This window comes from Lipotes vexillifer, unplaced genomic scaffold, assembly GCF_000442215.2.
Source record: "Lipotes vexillifer unplaced genomic scaffold, Lipotes_vexillifer_v1.1 scaffold663, whole genome shotgun sequence".
Classification (NCBI taxonomy): Eukaryota; Metazoa; Chordata; class Mammalia; order Artiodactyla; family Lipotidae; genus Lipotes; species Lipotes vexillifer.
Genome location: NW_006788963.1, coordinates 908,224 through 923,141, shown reverse-complemented (window position 1 = coordinate 923,141; position 14,918 = coordinate 908,224). Strand labels below are relative to the sequence as shown.

The following is a 14,918-nucleotide window of genomic DNA, read 5'->3' as shown; positions in this document are numbered from 1 at the left end:
ATTAAAGGGAATTCTTTAGGCAGGAGGAAAATGATTCGAGATGGAAGGATAGAAATGCAGGAAGGAATGAAGAACACTGGGAGAAATAATTGTATATATGTGCATATATATTGACTTTAAAAGCAACAATTATAAACTTAGCCTATAAATATAGAATTAAATGCATGATAGCACAAGTGAAGAGGAGAGAACACACATTAAGGAGTTTTAGCTCTTGCATATTTGCTATATGTATATTGTGATTTCTAATGTAATCTCTAAAAGAATAGCAATAAAATTAATAGAAAAAAGAATAAAAATGATCGGTAAAATTAAGGCAGATCAAGAGAATAAACACAAAACAGATGAGACAAATAGAAAACATATAGCAAGATGGTAGATATAAAACTAAATATATTGAGTGATGTCAGTGAAAATGGCAGTCCAAAGTTCCTAAAATTCTCCCCTCAAAAATAACAAGAAAACAGACCCCAAAAATGTCAGAATCAATTTTTTCAGAACTCTGAAAATTAACCAAAGCCTGTCAGCAATCCATGGAGCATTTATTTATTTATTATTTAAGTTTATTTATTTTTTGGCAGCGTTGGGTCTTCGTTGCTGCACGTGGGCTTTCTTTAGTTGTGTTGAGCGGGGGCTACCCTTTGTTGCGGTGCGTGGGCTTCTCATTGTGGTGGCTTCTCTTGTTGTGGAGCACAGGCTCTAGGCACATGGGCTTCTGTAATTGTGGCACGTGGGCTCAGTAGTTGTAGCTTGCAGGCTCTAGAGCGCAGGCTCAGTAGTTGTGGCGCACGGGCTTAGTTGCTCCGCGGCATGTGGGATCTTCCTGGACCAGGGCTTGAACCCGTGTCCCCTGCATTGGCAGGTGGATTCTTAACCACTGCACCACCAGGGAAGCCCAGCAGGTAGATTCTTAACCACTGCGCCACCAGGGAAGTCCCATGGAGGATTTATTAAAGAAAAGCTGCTGTAGGGACTTCCTACAACTAAAGAGCCCTACTAGCAGAACCAAATAAATAAATTTTTTTTAAAAAAAGGAAAAGCAGCCATATCTTGATAAGAACAGCAAGCTTAGTGGTGTTTTAACTTACTCTGCTCCCCATCCTCCCTCTGCAGTAGTTTTGAAAACTAACCACATGCATTTATGGTGAAAACCAGCTACCTTAACAGTCACTGGAGGGAGCAAAAGTATTTACATTGGTGAAAACCCTATTAATATAGACTTACATAGGTGTAAATCTTCATGATCTTGGATTATAAAATGGTGTTTTATATGTAACACCTAAAGCACAAGCAATAGAAAAGTAGGTAAATAGGACTTAATCAAAATTTAAAACTTTTATACTTCAAAGGACACTATCAGAAAATGAAAAAGCAATGCACAGAATGCGAGAAAATTTTTGTAAATCATACATCTGATAAGGGACTTGTATCTAGACTACAAAATGAGCTATTACAACTCCATAAAGACAAACATAACCCAATTTAAAAATAGGCAAAGAATCTGAATAGATAATTCTCCAAAGAAGATATAGTAATGGCCAATAAGCACATTAAAAGATGCTCAACAGCATTAGCCATGAGGCAACTGCAAATCAAAATCACAATGAGAGGATAAAACGACACAGGGGACAGAGTGAGGTGCAGTCGTTCGCCTAGGCTTCGGCCCGGCTTCTGGAGATGAAATGATGTGATCCCCGGGATTTGCTTCAAAATAATCTGACCTATTGGAAAATTCTAGGAGAGAAGCTCAGAAGAGCCAGCTCTGCCTGTGGATGTCATGTGGCATAGGAATTGATGCTTTCAGTGGTTATGAAGAATAGTGGTCCTTTGTATTCACAGTAAAGTTTGCAAGTAATGATGTTTTTCTTCCAGTGAGCATTTGGGATCCCGTGCCCCCTGCGGTGGAAGTGTGGAATCTTAACCACTGGACTGCCTGGGAACTCCCAGTACTAGACCTTTTGGAAGGAGTTGGAGAGTAGGGGTAGTGGCTCAGAAAGAGCTTCTCTTTCAGAAATGTGGCTGCTAAGCCCCAGTGCCTGTGGTACTTGTGCTTGACAACCGCAAACTTCGAAGGTGGGAGTCAATCATTTTGACAAGTCTCCTGAAAGGAACGGCTAGCAGGAGCTGAACCCTTTTTCCATTTGGTCTCGTGGCAAAGGCAGAGATCACACCAGCAGCTCCACACAGTATGATGTGCTCCCTACTGCCCTCTGAACAGTCTTCTGATACCTTGCCTAAAGACAATGCCCCATTTTCTTGGGATTCCTTGGTTGAGGATGGATTGGATGACTCCTTGCTGGAACTGTCTGATGGAAAAGATGATGGCCATTTCAATTTCACGGAGGAAGAGATTCAGGAGCTCTTGAAGGATGATGACCTATCAAATGAGCACTTTTCTTGGGGAGGAGGCTTGCCTAACGATGACAACAGGAATGTTGAGAAGGGAGGGAAAGGGAGTCAAATTCCACTTGATACTCCCCAAGAGAAAAATTCATTGTACAGCTTGGGACCAGAAGCTGAGACCTCTGGCCTCTTCAAACTACCTCAACTAAATACATGAGCTGGTCATGGACCAACTCCTACTAAACCATTGAACAGACGCTTTGCACTAGAAAAGAATCTTATAAAAGTTATAGTTGCACCATTTGATCCAACAGTTTGTGATGTTGCACTTGATAAGGACAAGACTGTTACATACGAATTTACTGAAAAGCCCTCCTTCCTTGGAGAAGAGATGAGAGAAGATGGTCTTAGCCTAAATGAGAGCACAGTTTTCACAGAATCTGAAGGGATCAGCCCCAATAATTCTGCCTGTGATGGGCCCCCACTCCCTTCCTCAAACAGTAAGTTTCAACAAACTGTCTCTGATAAAAATATGTCTAACAGTAAGAAACCTACACCTGTAACCTCTCAGATATTGAACCATTCAGAGACTCCTTCTAATACGGGGTCATCCTGGAGAAATGGATCACATAAATCAAGTTTTGAAATTAGGTTTCCAGTTCATCAAACAAACATTTTCTTGACAAGGATTCTGGGAAGCTGAAGGTCCATGAAAAAAGACTAGGTGAAGTCATTCCTGTTCTGCAAACCAAAACGAGGACTAATATTCTGACGTTTTCACCATCAGATCTAAAAAAGCAGAAGCAAAGTTATCTCAGGAATGTCATTGCTCATATAGAAGACCCAGTGGACTCTAACCAAGGTACCTTGGGGGAGCTGTGTGCCTTGATGGATCACGTTTATCACATGCAGAACCCAAGCCAAGCAGTCTATCCTCAGAGTACTTGCTTAAAACTACTATACCCATATAGATCTCAAATATATAAAAAACTAAAATCAGTCTTTTACAGCAAATTAGAGTTCATGTTAATATGAATGTTTCAAAACCGTGTAATATCAATATGATATAAATCAGAACATGAGAATAAGCTTATACTACATGTTATCACTCATACATACCTCATTGTAGACATCAGTTTCTGTGATTGCCAGGTTTAGTTTTTGACACAAAAATTGAAAATTTGTTTCAGTAATATTGTTGGCAACTATCTTGAAGATATTCACTAAGATTTTCTCTACATTTGAACATAAAAGAAAATTTAGGTCATCTCTTTTGAAAAACATACTCTATTCTGAGTTAATATTATAGCTAGGTTTTTTACTTCTGTGCTGCTATAAGATGTACATATCAAATAAGATTGAAAACTAAAGTGCAGCTCTAACACACAAACTGAAATTTGAACCATTTATTCCATTTCTTCTAAAATCTGAATAAACATAAATAATATAAAATGTCTATTTAACTTAAAATGTCTATTTAAAAGGATATAAGCAACTTCAAGGTGATCATCAAACCCTTTAATTCTTTCAGGATTTGAAATGAATTTAGCTCCTTCCTTCAATTCTGACTTTTTAATATGCTCCTTTGGGTACCATCCTGAGAAACCAAGTTCAAATCTACTATAAATATGGTATATATATATATGCTTATTTTATATTCACATCACTTATTTAATGAATGTTGGCTTAGATATAAGTAGAGTATTTTTATTTTATAAAAAATCTTCTAGGTAATTTGAACTAGATCCATTTTTTTTTAGATCCACTTTTTTTTAACCAAGGTAATTTGAGAATTTTCAAGAGCCAGTCATCTGCCACCCCTCTGTAATCATCTCAAATCTGTTCTATGCTTTCTGTTTTTAAATTTTTATCCATACCATTAATCCCTCAGGCTAGATTGTATGCTAATGATATAACTGAAAATCCAATCTCCTAAGTGAAATTTTAAGGAAGAGACCCCATGTTCTTTGTTAATTGCAGAATTAACATCTCCTATGATGACTTCCTTTCCAATTTCTCTCCGTGCCAAGACTGCAGTATGAAGGCCTTGTGGGAATAAAGAAAGGAGATAAATGGCTTGGATTTTCTTGTTTTTGCTGACTTTCATCTGTTGTCATTGCCCGTTGAACTTTCCCCAAAGAGGCTAGAACCACATGAATCTTCCTTCCTCAGGAACTTGAGTAACAGAATTTTAACAAGGAAGTTCAGTCATGTAACTTTACAGACCTTCTCTAAAGTACTGTTACCTAACAGGAATATTTTATAGATCCTTGGAAACCCCTAAAAGCTTTGTTTTATAAAAATAAAGTTACCATTAAATATCCCCTTTTTTATGATAATTAGCAGAACCAACTTGCCTAGCAAGTTAGAGAAAACACCTACAATGACTTTTTATTGCTTAGGTTCCTTCCATCCATGAGGCCCACATCTTGCAAAAGCTTCTGAATGGTAGCCGTACATATTGTGGCTTACAGAGGACTGTACATTTTTAGTGACCCATCTCAATAGATTATAAGATTATGATGATATAAGCCTCCTGATTACATAGACAGGGTCCTGATAGTTGTATATATTCTCTTTCCCCAAATCTGGATCATTAAATTGATTTAATACTTAAATATGGCATTAAATTGGAGGACCAAAATCTGAATCTACTCTGAGGATTGACAATGAGTGGCAAAGTTAGAGTCCCAGAAAAAAGGTTAGTTGTTGGGAACCCAAACCCAGGGAAAGAACTAGATAGTGAAACTTCCATTCCAAAGGCTTGGAGAAACCAGTCTCCATCTGATCCGGTGAAAGGGCATTTAAAGAAAATGGACCCACTCCCTGAAGTAATCAGGAACAACCAAAGGAGCTCTTAAGAACAGAAGGAATGAAGACTGCCCAAGGATTACAGACAGGTGATCATAATGAGCCGAGAACTGACTGGCATCCATGTAAAGGATCTATGAACTTCCTTCAAGGCAAAATACAACTTTTAGAACAACTACATATGGTGATCAGAACTGATGAAAAAATCTGTATGTAGATTCTCTGAGTTTGGCCACAACCATGATGAAAAATCTCTTGAAGTACATTAAGGCCAGTAAGTGGGAAGCGGCTCACCTGTGACTTAAATTTACCTGTTTTCAATGGTTCAAATTGTGTAGACCCAGATTAAATAGTCAAAATTACCAAAATAAACTCCTAACCTTCAGAAAAGGGTAGACAATAAATATTTGAAAGTCTCTGCCAGATTGAAAGCCTCTGATTAAAGCAAACTATTTGTTAATTTATAGATGCCAGAAAATGACTTGTAAGCTAGCCAATCATCACCTACCATCTCTCTCATCTGCCCTCTGTAGATAGCGTGCAATAGTATACAATTGTTTTCCTTTACAGATTTCCAGTGGAGGTCTCAGCAAAGGGTTATCATCAAAATTTATCTCCTTCAGTGAAAAAAGCTTGTAGATACCACTAGGCAGAGCTGTCAGATTATTTCCTAGTAGAAAAAAATTATAATTGAATTATATCCTTCTGTAAAAGAAAACTATAGAGACAAATAACAACTATGTAAAGGGCATCTACTGTGTCTCACTGACAAAGTATCAGAGGAGCCTCACAATGCTGGCAAAGCATAAGTTCTTACTGTTGTCCACTTGCTAGGAATGAAAAGGAGAAAGTATAGAAACAGAGCAATGATTCCTTTTTCTCATAGAGAATGACAAAATGAGAAGGAGGCTTTCCTCTTATGCAGGAAAGGACTTTACAGAGTAAGTGAGATGGTAATTTTTTAAATAAACTTTGTTTGCAGTAATTTCAGATTTACAGAAAAGTTGCAGAAATTGTAGAGTTCCTGTATACTCTTCACCTAGTTTTAGTTTTCCCTGATGTTATCATCTCACATTATTGTATGACATTTTTAAATCGAAGAAACTTTAACATTGGCAGATTACTATTAAATAAGCTTTGGACATTTTTGAATTTCATTATATTTTCCATCAATGTCCTTTTTCTGTTCCAGTATCCATTCCAGGATAGCACACTGCATACAGTTATGTCTTCTGGTCTGTGACAGTTCCTCAGCCTGTCCTTGTTTTTCACGATCTTGATGGTTTTGAGTAGTACAAGTTAGGTATTTTGTAAAATATTCCTTAATATGAGTTTATCTGGTATATTTTTTCATGAATATGAGTGGGGTTATGGGTTTTTTGAAAGAATACCGCAGAGGTGAAGTGCTCTCATCACACCAGAGATACCTGACATCCACAAGACATCACTAGCATGTTAAACGTTATCCCTTGGCTAAAATAGTGTCTTCCAGGTTTCTCCAATGTAATGTTTTGATTTTCTCCTTTCCATACTCTGTTCTTTAGAACTGAGTTACGAAGTCTGGTCCACCCTCAAGGAGTGAAGATTAAGCTCCAACTTCCCTAAACATAATTTTTTTCAAAACCACCTTAATCTGTGGGACTTCCCTGGCAGTCCAGTGGTTAAGACTTCACCTTCCAATGCAGGGGGTGCAGGTTTGATCCCTGATCAGGGAGCTAAGATCCCACATGACTCGCGGCCAAAAAACTAAAACATAAAAACAGAAGCAATATTATAACAAATTCAATAAAGACTTTTAAAATGGTCCACATCAAAAAAAAATCTTAAAAAAATTTTTTTTGATCTTTAAAAAAAAACCACCTTAATCTAACATAAACCTGACATAAAAAGTAAAACTGTGATAACTGACAAAGTAAGAATTTGTAATCATTTCAAGAGGAACTGGCCTAAAGTTTGCCTTTGTGCTATTTATATATTTATGGTTATATTATTTTAGCCAAAATTAAAGGAACCTTGTTCCTTTTAGTGAAGAAAGGTATTTAGAAACCAAGATCTGGGTACTAGATTTGCTCATTGCTTCTTGGAGTGTGTGCTGCTTCTGACTTAAGTATATTCTGTCTCACTCCCTGATATCACTAGCTCTGGGGGAAACAAGTTGCCATGTCATAAAGAGGCTCATATGGCAAGGGACTATGCTGCCAGTAGCCACATAAATAAGCTTTGAAGCAAATCCACCAGCCCTAATCAAGCCTGGCTGCAGCACCAGCCAACAGGTTGGCTGCAACCTCATACAACACTCTGAGATAGAACAAGTCAGCTGAACACCTCCTGGGTTCCTGACCCTCAGAAACTGTGAAATATTTTATTAATTTAAGAAGCGAAATTTTGTGGAAACTTGTCACATACCAATAGAAAACTGATATAACAGCTAATGGCTAAAAGTACTGAACTGAAATCTAAGGAGCTGCCATTTGCAGGGAAGGAGTTTGTATTTTTAGTCCAGCAACTTAAGTGCCTGATGAAGCAACAATAGCAACAAAAACAAATATCAACATTGGAGAGAAATAGAATTGATTATAGAGTTCAGGATTCAAAACAGAGAAAAAAGAAAATGTGGCTCACTCCCAAGAGAAAAAAACTCAATTGCTGTAGTTAACATATAAGAATTTTAAAGCAGCTAATACAATGATGTTCAAGAATGTAAAGAAAGATAATCTTATAATGAATGAAAAAAATAGGAAATCTTGGGGCTTCCCTGGTGGCGCAGTGGTTGAGAGTCCACCTGCTGATGCAGGGGACACGGGTTCTTGCCCCTGTCCGGGAAGATCCCACATGCTGCGGAGCAGCTGGGCCCGTGAGCCATGGCCGCTGAGCCTGTGCGTCCGGAGCCTGTGCTCCGCAACGGGAGAGGCCACAACAGTGAGAGGCCCGCGTACCGAAAAAAAAAAAAAAAAAAGGAAATCTTGGAGGAGAAATATAAACTATAAAAAAGGAAAAATGGAAATGCTAGAACTGAAAATTTCAGTATCTGAAATTAAAAATTAATTGGAGAGACAATAGGATAGAAATGATAGACAAGTCAGTAAACTTGAAGGCAAATCAGTATGAGATGCTGAAAGCTCTGTGTACACCACACACACACACACACACACACACACACACACACTCTCTCTCTCACAGGGAGAGAGAGAGAGCACTTTAGGGATTTGTAGAACAATATGTAAAGGAAATTGGAGTAGAGAGAGAAAATGAAGAAGAAAAAAATTTTGAAGGAATAACAGTTAAAAAAAAGTCCCCCAATGTAGTAAAATACATGAATATACAGACCAGAAACAGCAAAATCCAAGCAGCATAAACATGAAAAACACACCTAGAATGAATGCCACAGAAAATTCAGAGTAGGCCTCTCAAAAAATCAGCCCCTCCACTTGAAACAATCAAAAGCTGGAAAGGGCTGATAGAATCAGCTTTTTCAGAATTCTGGAACTTAATCCAGAATTTTACAGTTACTAGGATACTGCTCAATGAAGAAAAAGGCAGGAGAATTTTGGTAAGGGAGCACTGTGGCTTTTTCACTCATCTCCATACCACCCTCCATTTCCCAGCATGGCAGCAACAGCTGTGGGGAGGGCAGCCTGCATTCCTGGTGCAGCTTGCTGGTGCCAGAAAGCCAACATGGACCTTGTTCTTTTAATACTGAGGCTTTGCATTTTGACCTGTCTTCTGATTCCCCGAGGGATTGACACAGACTGACTTTTGTTTTGCTCCCCCGACTCAGGATGGAGCTGCCTTCCTGAGTGGCAAGTTGTTGTCACATGTAAAGACACACATGTCTGAGCCTACCTGGGGCAAGGAACAGCAGACAGGGAAAGCAGCAAACAGATCCAAAAGCCCAGGAAGGAGGAGGCTGAAGAGGACGTTTCTTGGGGGAATGAGGGCTGAGAAGGGCCATGGTGTATCCTGGGGGAAATGGAGTACAGTAAGCATATCCAGGACTGAACACATGCACAGAAGAGAACTGAGAGAATCCTAGGTTTGTGCTTGTGGTGGATTTTTGGGCTTCACACAATCAGGAGAAGAAGGCCAAGGCAGAGTCATAGGTGGCCTGACTTAGCATTGAAGTGCCCCAGCATAGAGCTAAGCTGCAAAGACTGGGAAAGTAGTATTTTCTTTTATGGCTCTAGGTATTGAAGGACAGAAGAAGATATCCATGCAAATACTAACCAAAGAGTTGGGGTGGTTTTACTAATATCAGATAACATAGACTTTAAGTCAAAAACTGTTATAAAGGACAAAGGACAGTATATATTGTTAAAAGGATCATTACATTAAGAAGATATAACAGTTATAAGTATATACATACCTAACAGCAAAGCCCCAAAACATATTAGACAAATATTGACAGAATTGAAGAGAGCAACAAGTGGTTCTACAGTAATAGATGGAGACTATAATACCTCACTTTCAATAATGGATAGAACATTTAGACAAAAGGTCAGTAAGGAAATAGGGGACTTGAACAACACTATAAAGCAACTAAACCTAACAGACATACAAAGAACACTCCAACAGCAGAATACACATTTTTCTCAAGTGCACATAGAACATTCTCCATGATAGACCATATATTAAGCCACAAGACAAGTCTCAATAAATTTAAATTGACTGAAAAAAGTCATACAATATATCTTCTTTGACCACAATGGAATGAAACTATGAAAAATAATAGAAGGAAAACTGGAAAATTTACAAAGTTAAACAGCATACTTTTAAGCAACCAATGTGTCAAAGATGGAATCAAAAAGGAAATTATAAAATACAAAGAGATGAATGAAAATGAAAACACAATAACCAAAAATTATGGATGCAACAGAAGCAGTGCTTAGGATGAAATTTATAGCTGAAAAAGAAGAAATATCTCACATTAATAACTTTACACCTAAATGAACTAGAAAAAGATAAGCAAATTAATCCAAAACTATTAGAAGGAGGAAACAATAAAGATTAGAGCAGATATAAATGAAATAGAGAATAGAAAAACAATAGAATCAACAAAACCAAAATTTGGTTCTTTGAAAAGATCAACAAAATTGACAAACCTTTAGCTCAATGGACTAAGAAAAAAGAAGCAAGGCTCAAATTACTAAAATCAGAAATGAAAATGGGAACATTACTACTGATTCTACAGAAATAAAAGATTATAGAGAACTGGGAACATTATTATACCAGCAAATTGGATAATCTAGCTGATGTGAATGATGGAGTTAGAATTCTAAATAATGTCCTACTTCAAAGTCTGTGCTTTGAGGAAAGCAAGGAATTAATCTATAAATCCCGTTCACTGGTATAATGTCTCACATTTATCAAAATATTTTCATAAGTTTTAACTTATATTTCCACGATTCTATGAACAAACAGAAGTTATAGCTTTCCTATCTTGCTGATGGAAAAACTGAGGTTCAAAGTGGTTATCTTCCTAAATCCACTAGCGTTAGTGACAGAGGGGACTAATTCTCAAGACTGTATATAAATGTCTTTTGTCTGAATAATGAAGATGCTACCAGCTTTCAAAGTCTCATTCAGTCCAAATCTATGACGTGGGTATTCCTGTTAGCTTCGTTTCACGAATGGAGGAAACAGATTCTAACTTCAAATCTGGCAAGGAAAGCTGGAGACTGTGGGCATGCCAGTTGTGTAGCGATTATCTCTTAGATCCAAACCCATCTCTGTGGGCTCCTTGACTGTTTTTCCTTGAGTGTCACACCAGCAACACTCTTTTACCCCACCGGCAGCAGTTCCTGCCCATAACAGCTGAATGCAGTTTGCAGTTTTCCCAACACTTGCAGAACTAGCTCCTTTCTCTCTCTCTCTCTTTCTCTCTCTCTCACACACACACACCCCTACACAAACACACACTCACCACCCCCAAGCTCAGAGGAACAAGCACCAGGCAAGCAGTACTGCATCCTCAGACTTCCGAGTTTCACCACTGCGTGACCCCTCCTCCAAACTTCTAAGTTTTAATAATTCCAAATTCTTCATTTTATTCCCTCAGCCATAAGATGGTTATTGCTTCCTGCCATTGCTACTTTTGTGATAACCTTAGGATTCTCTCTTTACCCTTTTAGTTAAACAGTTAATAAGATTTTACTTAGTAATTAACTAAGGTGTGGTTTCTGTCTCCTGACTGGATCCTGACTGATACTCTTTTCTAATTCTGATAGGGACTAACAGAGAACTGGCTAAGCTTGCAGAAAAGTCTACGATCTTCCTATTTTGCCTTCATTCTTGTACTAGAAAACCTCGAGAGAACTATGCTTTCTATTGGTAGTTGTATTCTCCAGTGGGCCAGAAGACTGGTCAGCCTTTGTCTTTTTTCATGCACAAATAGTAGCTGAGTGAAGCATGTCCTACACTTGGACAAAATAGATAACCTCCCTAAAAAACAGTGAAACTTTGCCAAAATACAAAAGTGGGACCAAAAAGTTAAATTGCAGGGCTGAGTTATTGTACCTTATTGCAAGTGATTGCAAACTGATGTATACCTACATAGCCTGCTTACTAGGAGTTCTGGGGATTCAGGAAACAAATGCCAGTTGCATTATATCTAAGTATTGATATATTCACTGTAGGTTTTACTGTACTACTGGTACTAGTGCACCCAAAAGACGAGTTTGTTTTTAATCTAGAAATCCTCTAAATTTAAGAAGATGCAGGGCTCTGGTTATAAGTGCTACTTTCAACTGAAAGATATAATTTTAGAAACCCAGCTGTTTATGAGATTAGCTGGTACAACCACTATGGGCATAAATTTCCTCACATCTGGTAAAGTTGAAGATATACATAACCTCTGATCCAGTGATTCTACTTAGAGCTACATGCACTTCGAAAAACTCAAGCAGATGTATACTAGGAACATGTACAGGGATATTTATAGTAGCAAACAAACTGGAAACAACCTAATTGTCTATCAACAGGATGATGGATTAATTGTTGTTTAACCATATAATTGAATATTATACGTATTATGCAACATTTAAAATGAATGAAATAGGTCTAGGTATACATTGACATGGATTAACTTTAGAAATATGACAAATGAAAAAGCAAGTTACAGAATTGTAAATTACATACCATATAGTATGATAAGATATAATAAAATTTAAAACTCTAAATAATGTTACTTTGTTATGGATATATATATGTATAAAAATATGGATAGAAAAAAGATATACATCAATTTCAGTACACTGGTTACTTCTAGTTTGGGGAGAAGTACAAAAGAAGTTTCACTTCTATTTTTAAAAGATATACATCGGGCTTCCCTGGTGGTTGAGAGTCCACCTGCCGATGCAGGGGACACGGGTTTGTGCCCCGGTCCGGGAAGATCCCACATGTCACGGAGCGGCTGGGCCCGTGAGCCGTGGCCGCTGAGCCTGCGTGTCCGGAGCCTGTGCTCCACAACGGGAGAGGCCCGCGTACCGCAAAAAAAAAAAGATATACATCAATTTCAGTACACTGGTTACTTCTAGTTTGGGGAGAAGTACAAAAAAAGTTTCAATTCTATTTTATTTCTTAATCAAAAATATCTCAAGTAAATAACACAAAATGTTAGCATTCCTTATACCTGAGAGTAAGTACATAGGTGTTTATTATTTTTCTGTAAGTTTGAAATATTTCATAATAAAAATTATTAAGAAAAATACTAGTCTAGCTTTGGGAATTCTGATATTTTTAGAGTGAGTGATTTACTTTTTGTTGTTGTTGTTATTGAAGTGATTTACTTTGTAAAAGAGTGTAAGGTATTAGAGTATTGTAGGGTGTAAGAGTGGGATCGGGGAGCCAGCAGAGAAGGAAAATAGAGAAAATGCTGACCTAAGGTTGTGTAGCTAGGTGTGTGAAGAGAGAGAGATGAGGTCAGGTTCATGAAGGGAAGAAACAATGAATGACTGGGTATAGGCAGAGAAAACAGAAAAGAAATGAAAATGTGTGCAGGTTCCCCAGCTGGATTTATAACCTCTTTTAGGGAAGGAACTGGACCTTATGGTTTGCTCTCATCTTCTGTACCTGCACTAGTCATTTCCTTCCTATTGGCACTTAATACATGATGTTGACTGTTTGCCATTCTGTCTTATCAGCAAAATTTGCAACCTAGAAACCAAAACTCAACTTAATTTATTATGCTTATTAGTTATGCTTGACACTCACCACTCAAGTTTAGTTGCTGGAGAGCATTTAAAGATAGAAAAGATGGTGGCAGATATCTTATTTGATTGTTGTATGCATTTAAACTAACCAAACCTCTCAGCTCCCCTATATTTCTTGGCATCTCTCTGATTGCGTTATTTGAGATATCAAGTCCTTTAAGTTGAGTCATATTAGACAGCTCTTCCGGAAGTCTTGTTAACTGTAACAAAGATTAAGCAATTATATTTTTAATAAATATTTCTATGACTAAAACTTTTTCTAAAATAAAATGGAAGGAGAGTTTTTTGTCCTAAAAAGGATATATTTTCATTATGTCACAAAGTCTTTGTGATTCCCTTGCTTAATAAAACCCACAACAAATTGTGTAGCATGCAGGTATTTCCCCAGTCTGACCAGTGCTACCAATTCAACCCTGTGGCTTGCTAAACACTTTCCTCACTCTCCCAACACTCAGTGTTCGTTGCCACCTTATCCCTTTCCTCCGTCCCTAAAGCTTACCCTGCTTTGATTTCTTCTCCGCCCTGAAGTCTTTCTAAACTGTTCTCTTCCATATTTGATCTCTTTACTCCTACTCTCATTAACATTACTTTTTATTAGTCCCTTGTGTGTTCTTCTTGGATTTTTAAATGATATGATATATGTTTTATACGTTTTGTATACATGCTCCCAATCATGATGCATTTTGAGTAAGTGCTCAGTAAATTTCTTTATAATGGACACACACAGTTTGGCAATATAGCCTCAAATGAAAATTCCTAGTATGAAAAATATTGCAAAATAACAGGAATTAAGATACTCTGCTAAGGCAAAGAAAAATTACGCATCGTCAGAAAAACTGAGGCCATCACAAGTGGCTTTTGAAATAAAGGAAGTTCTATGAGTGAACAAAAGAGTTTTGAATACATGGGCCCCTCAGAAATAATCAAACAACAAGGTAAATACTGGATATTGTGCTCAGTGTTCTTCTATATATAAAAGAAGCATAACAGACAATCCCTAACTTCAAGGAGATTAAAATTTAGTTCTAAATTATATTACATCCATAACTTTAAAACTCCTTTCACAGTTAAACTGAAATAAAAGTAAGTCTATAAAATTGTCAGCTTTAATTACTTGGGGTTTCATTTTAATGAAATATTTTCCTATAAAACTCTTGTGTTGAAAAGTTCATTTGTAAGCCGCATTTGAGGTTTGAAAAAAAAGCCTATCCTTTACAAAATAAAGTATTCCAGCTAAATTAAACACACACACACACACACACACACACACACACACACGGACACTACAGCTTAGATTCTGATCCCCTTCAGTCATGCCTTCCCCACAAAGTCCTAAATATCCATCTCTTACCTTTCTCCCATTTATCTGGCTTATATTCAGCACTTCCAGTGATTGAAGTTGGCAGAGTTCAATAGGAAAATATATAAATTGATTGCTTGAGATGTTTAATTTCAGGGTTCCTTTTAAGTTACAGATCTCTGAAGGAATAGTCTGTATTTGGTTTTCTCAAAGATCAAGTACTTGCAAATTTTCTAAAGTACACACTTCTGTAGGGA

The 14,918-nt window shown here is 37.4% G+C and overlaps 1 protein-coding gene across 1 annotated transcript in view; it reads right to left on the bottom strand.

The window, feature by feature from the left end:
* Positions 1-2,894: 2,894 nt before the first annotated feature.
* The window catches only part of LRRD1 (leucine rich repeats and death domain containing 1), a 13,790-nt gene continuing 1,766 nt past the window's right edge, over positions 2,895-14,918 (bottom strand). Inside the window, 5 exon segments of the mRNA XM_007461899.1 lie at positions 2,895-2,939; positions 3,475-3,578; positions 5,663-5,824; positions 13,363-13,561; positions 14,713-14,918. The exon segment at positions 14,713-14,918 is cut by the window's right edge and continues 22 nt beyond it. Coding sequence (XP_007461961.1) covers positions 2,895-2,939; positions 3,475-3,578; positions 5,663-5,824; positions 13,363-13,561; positions 14,713-14,918 — 716 coding nt within the window.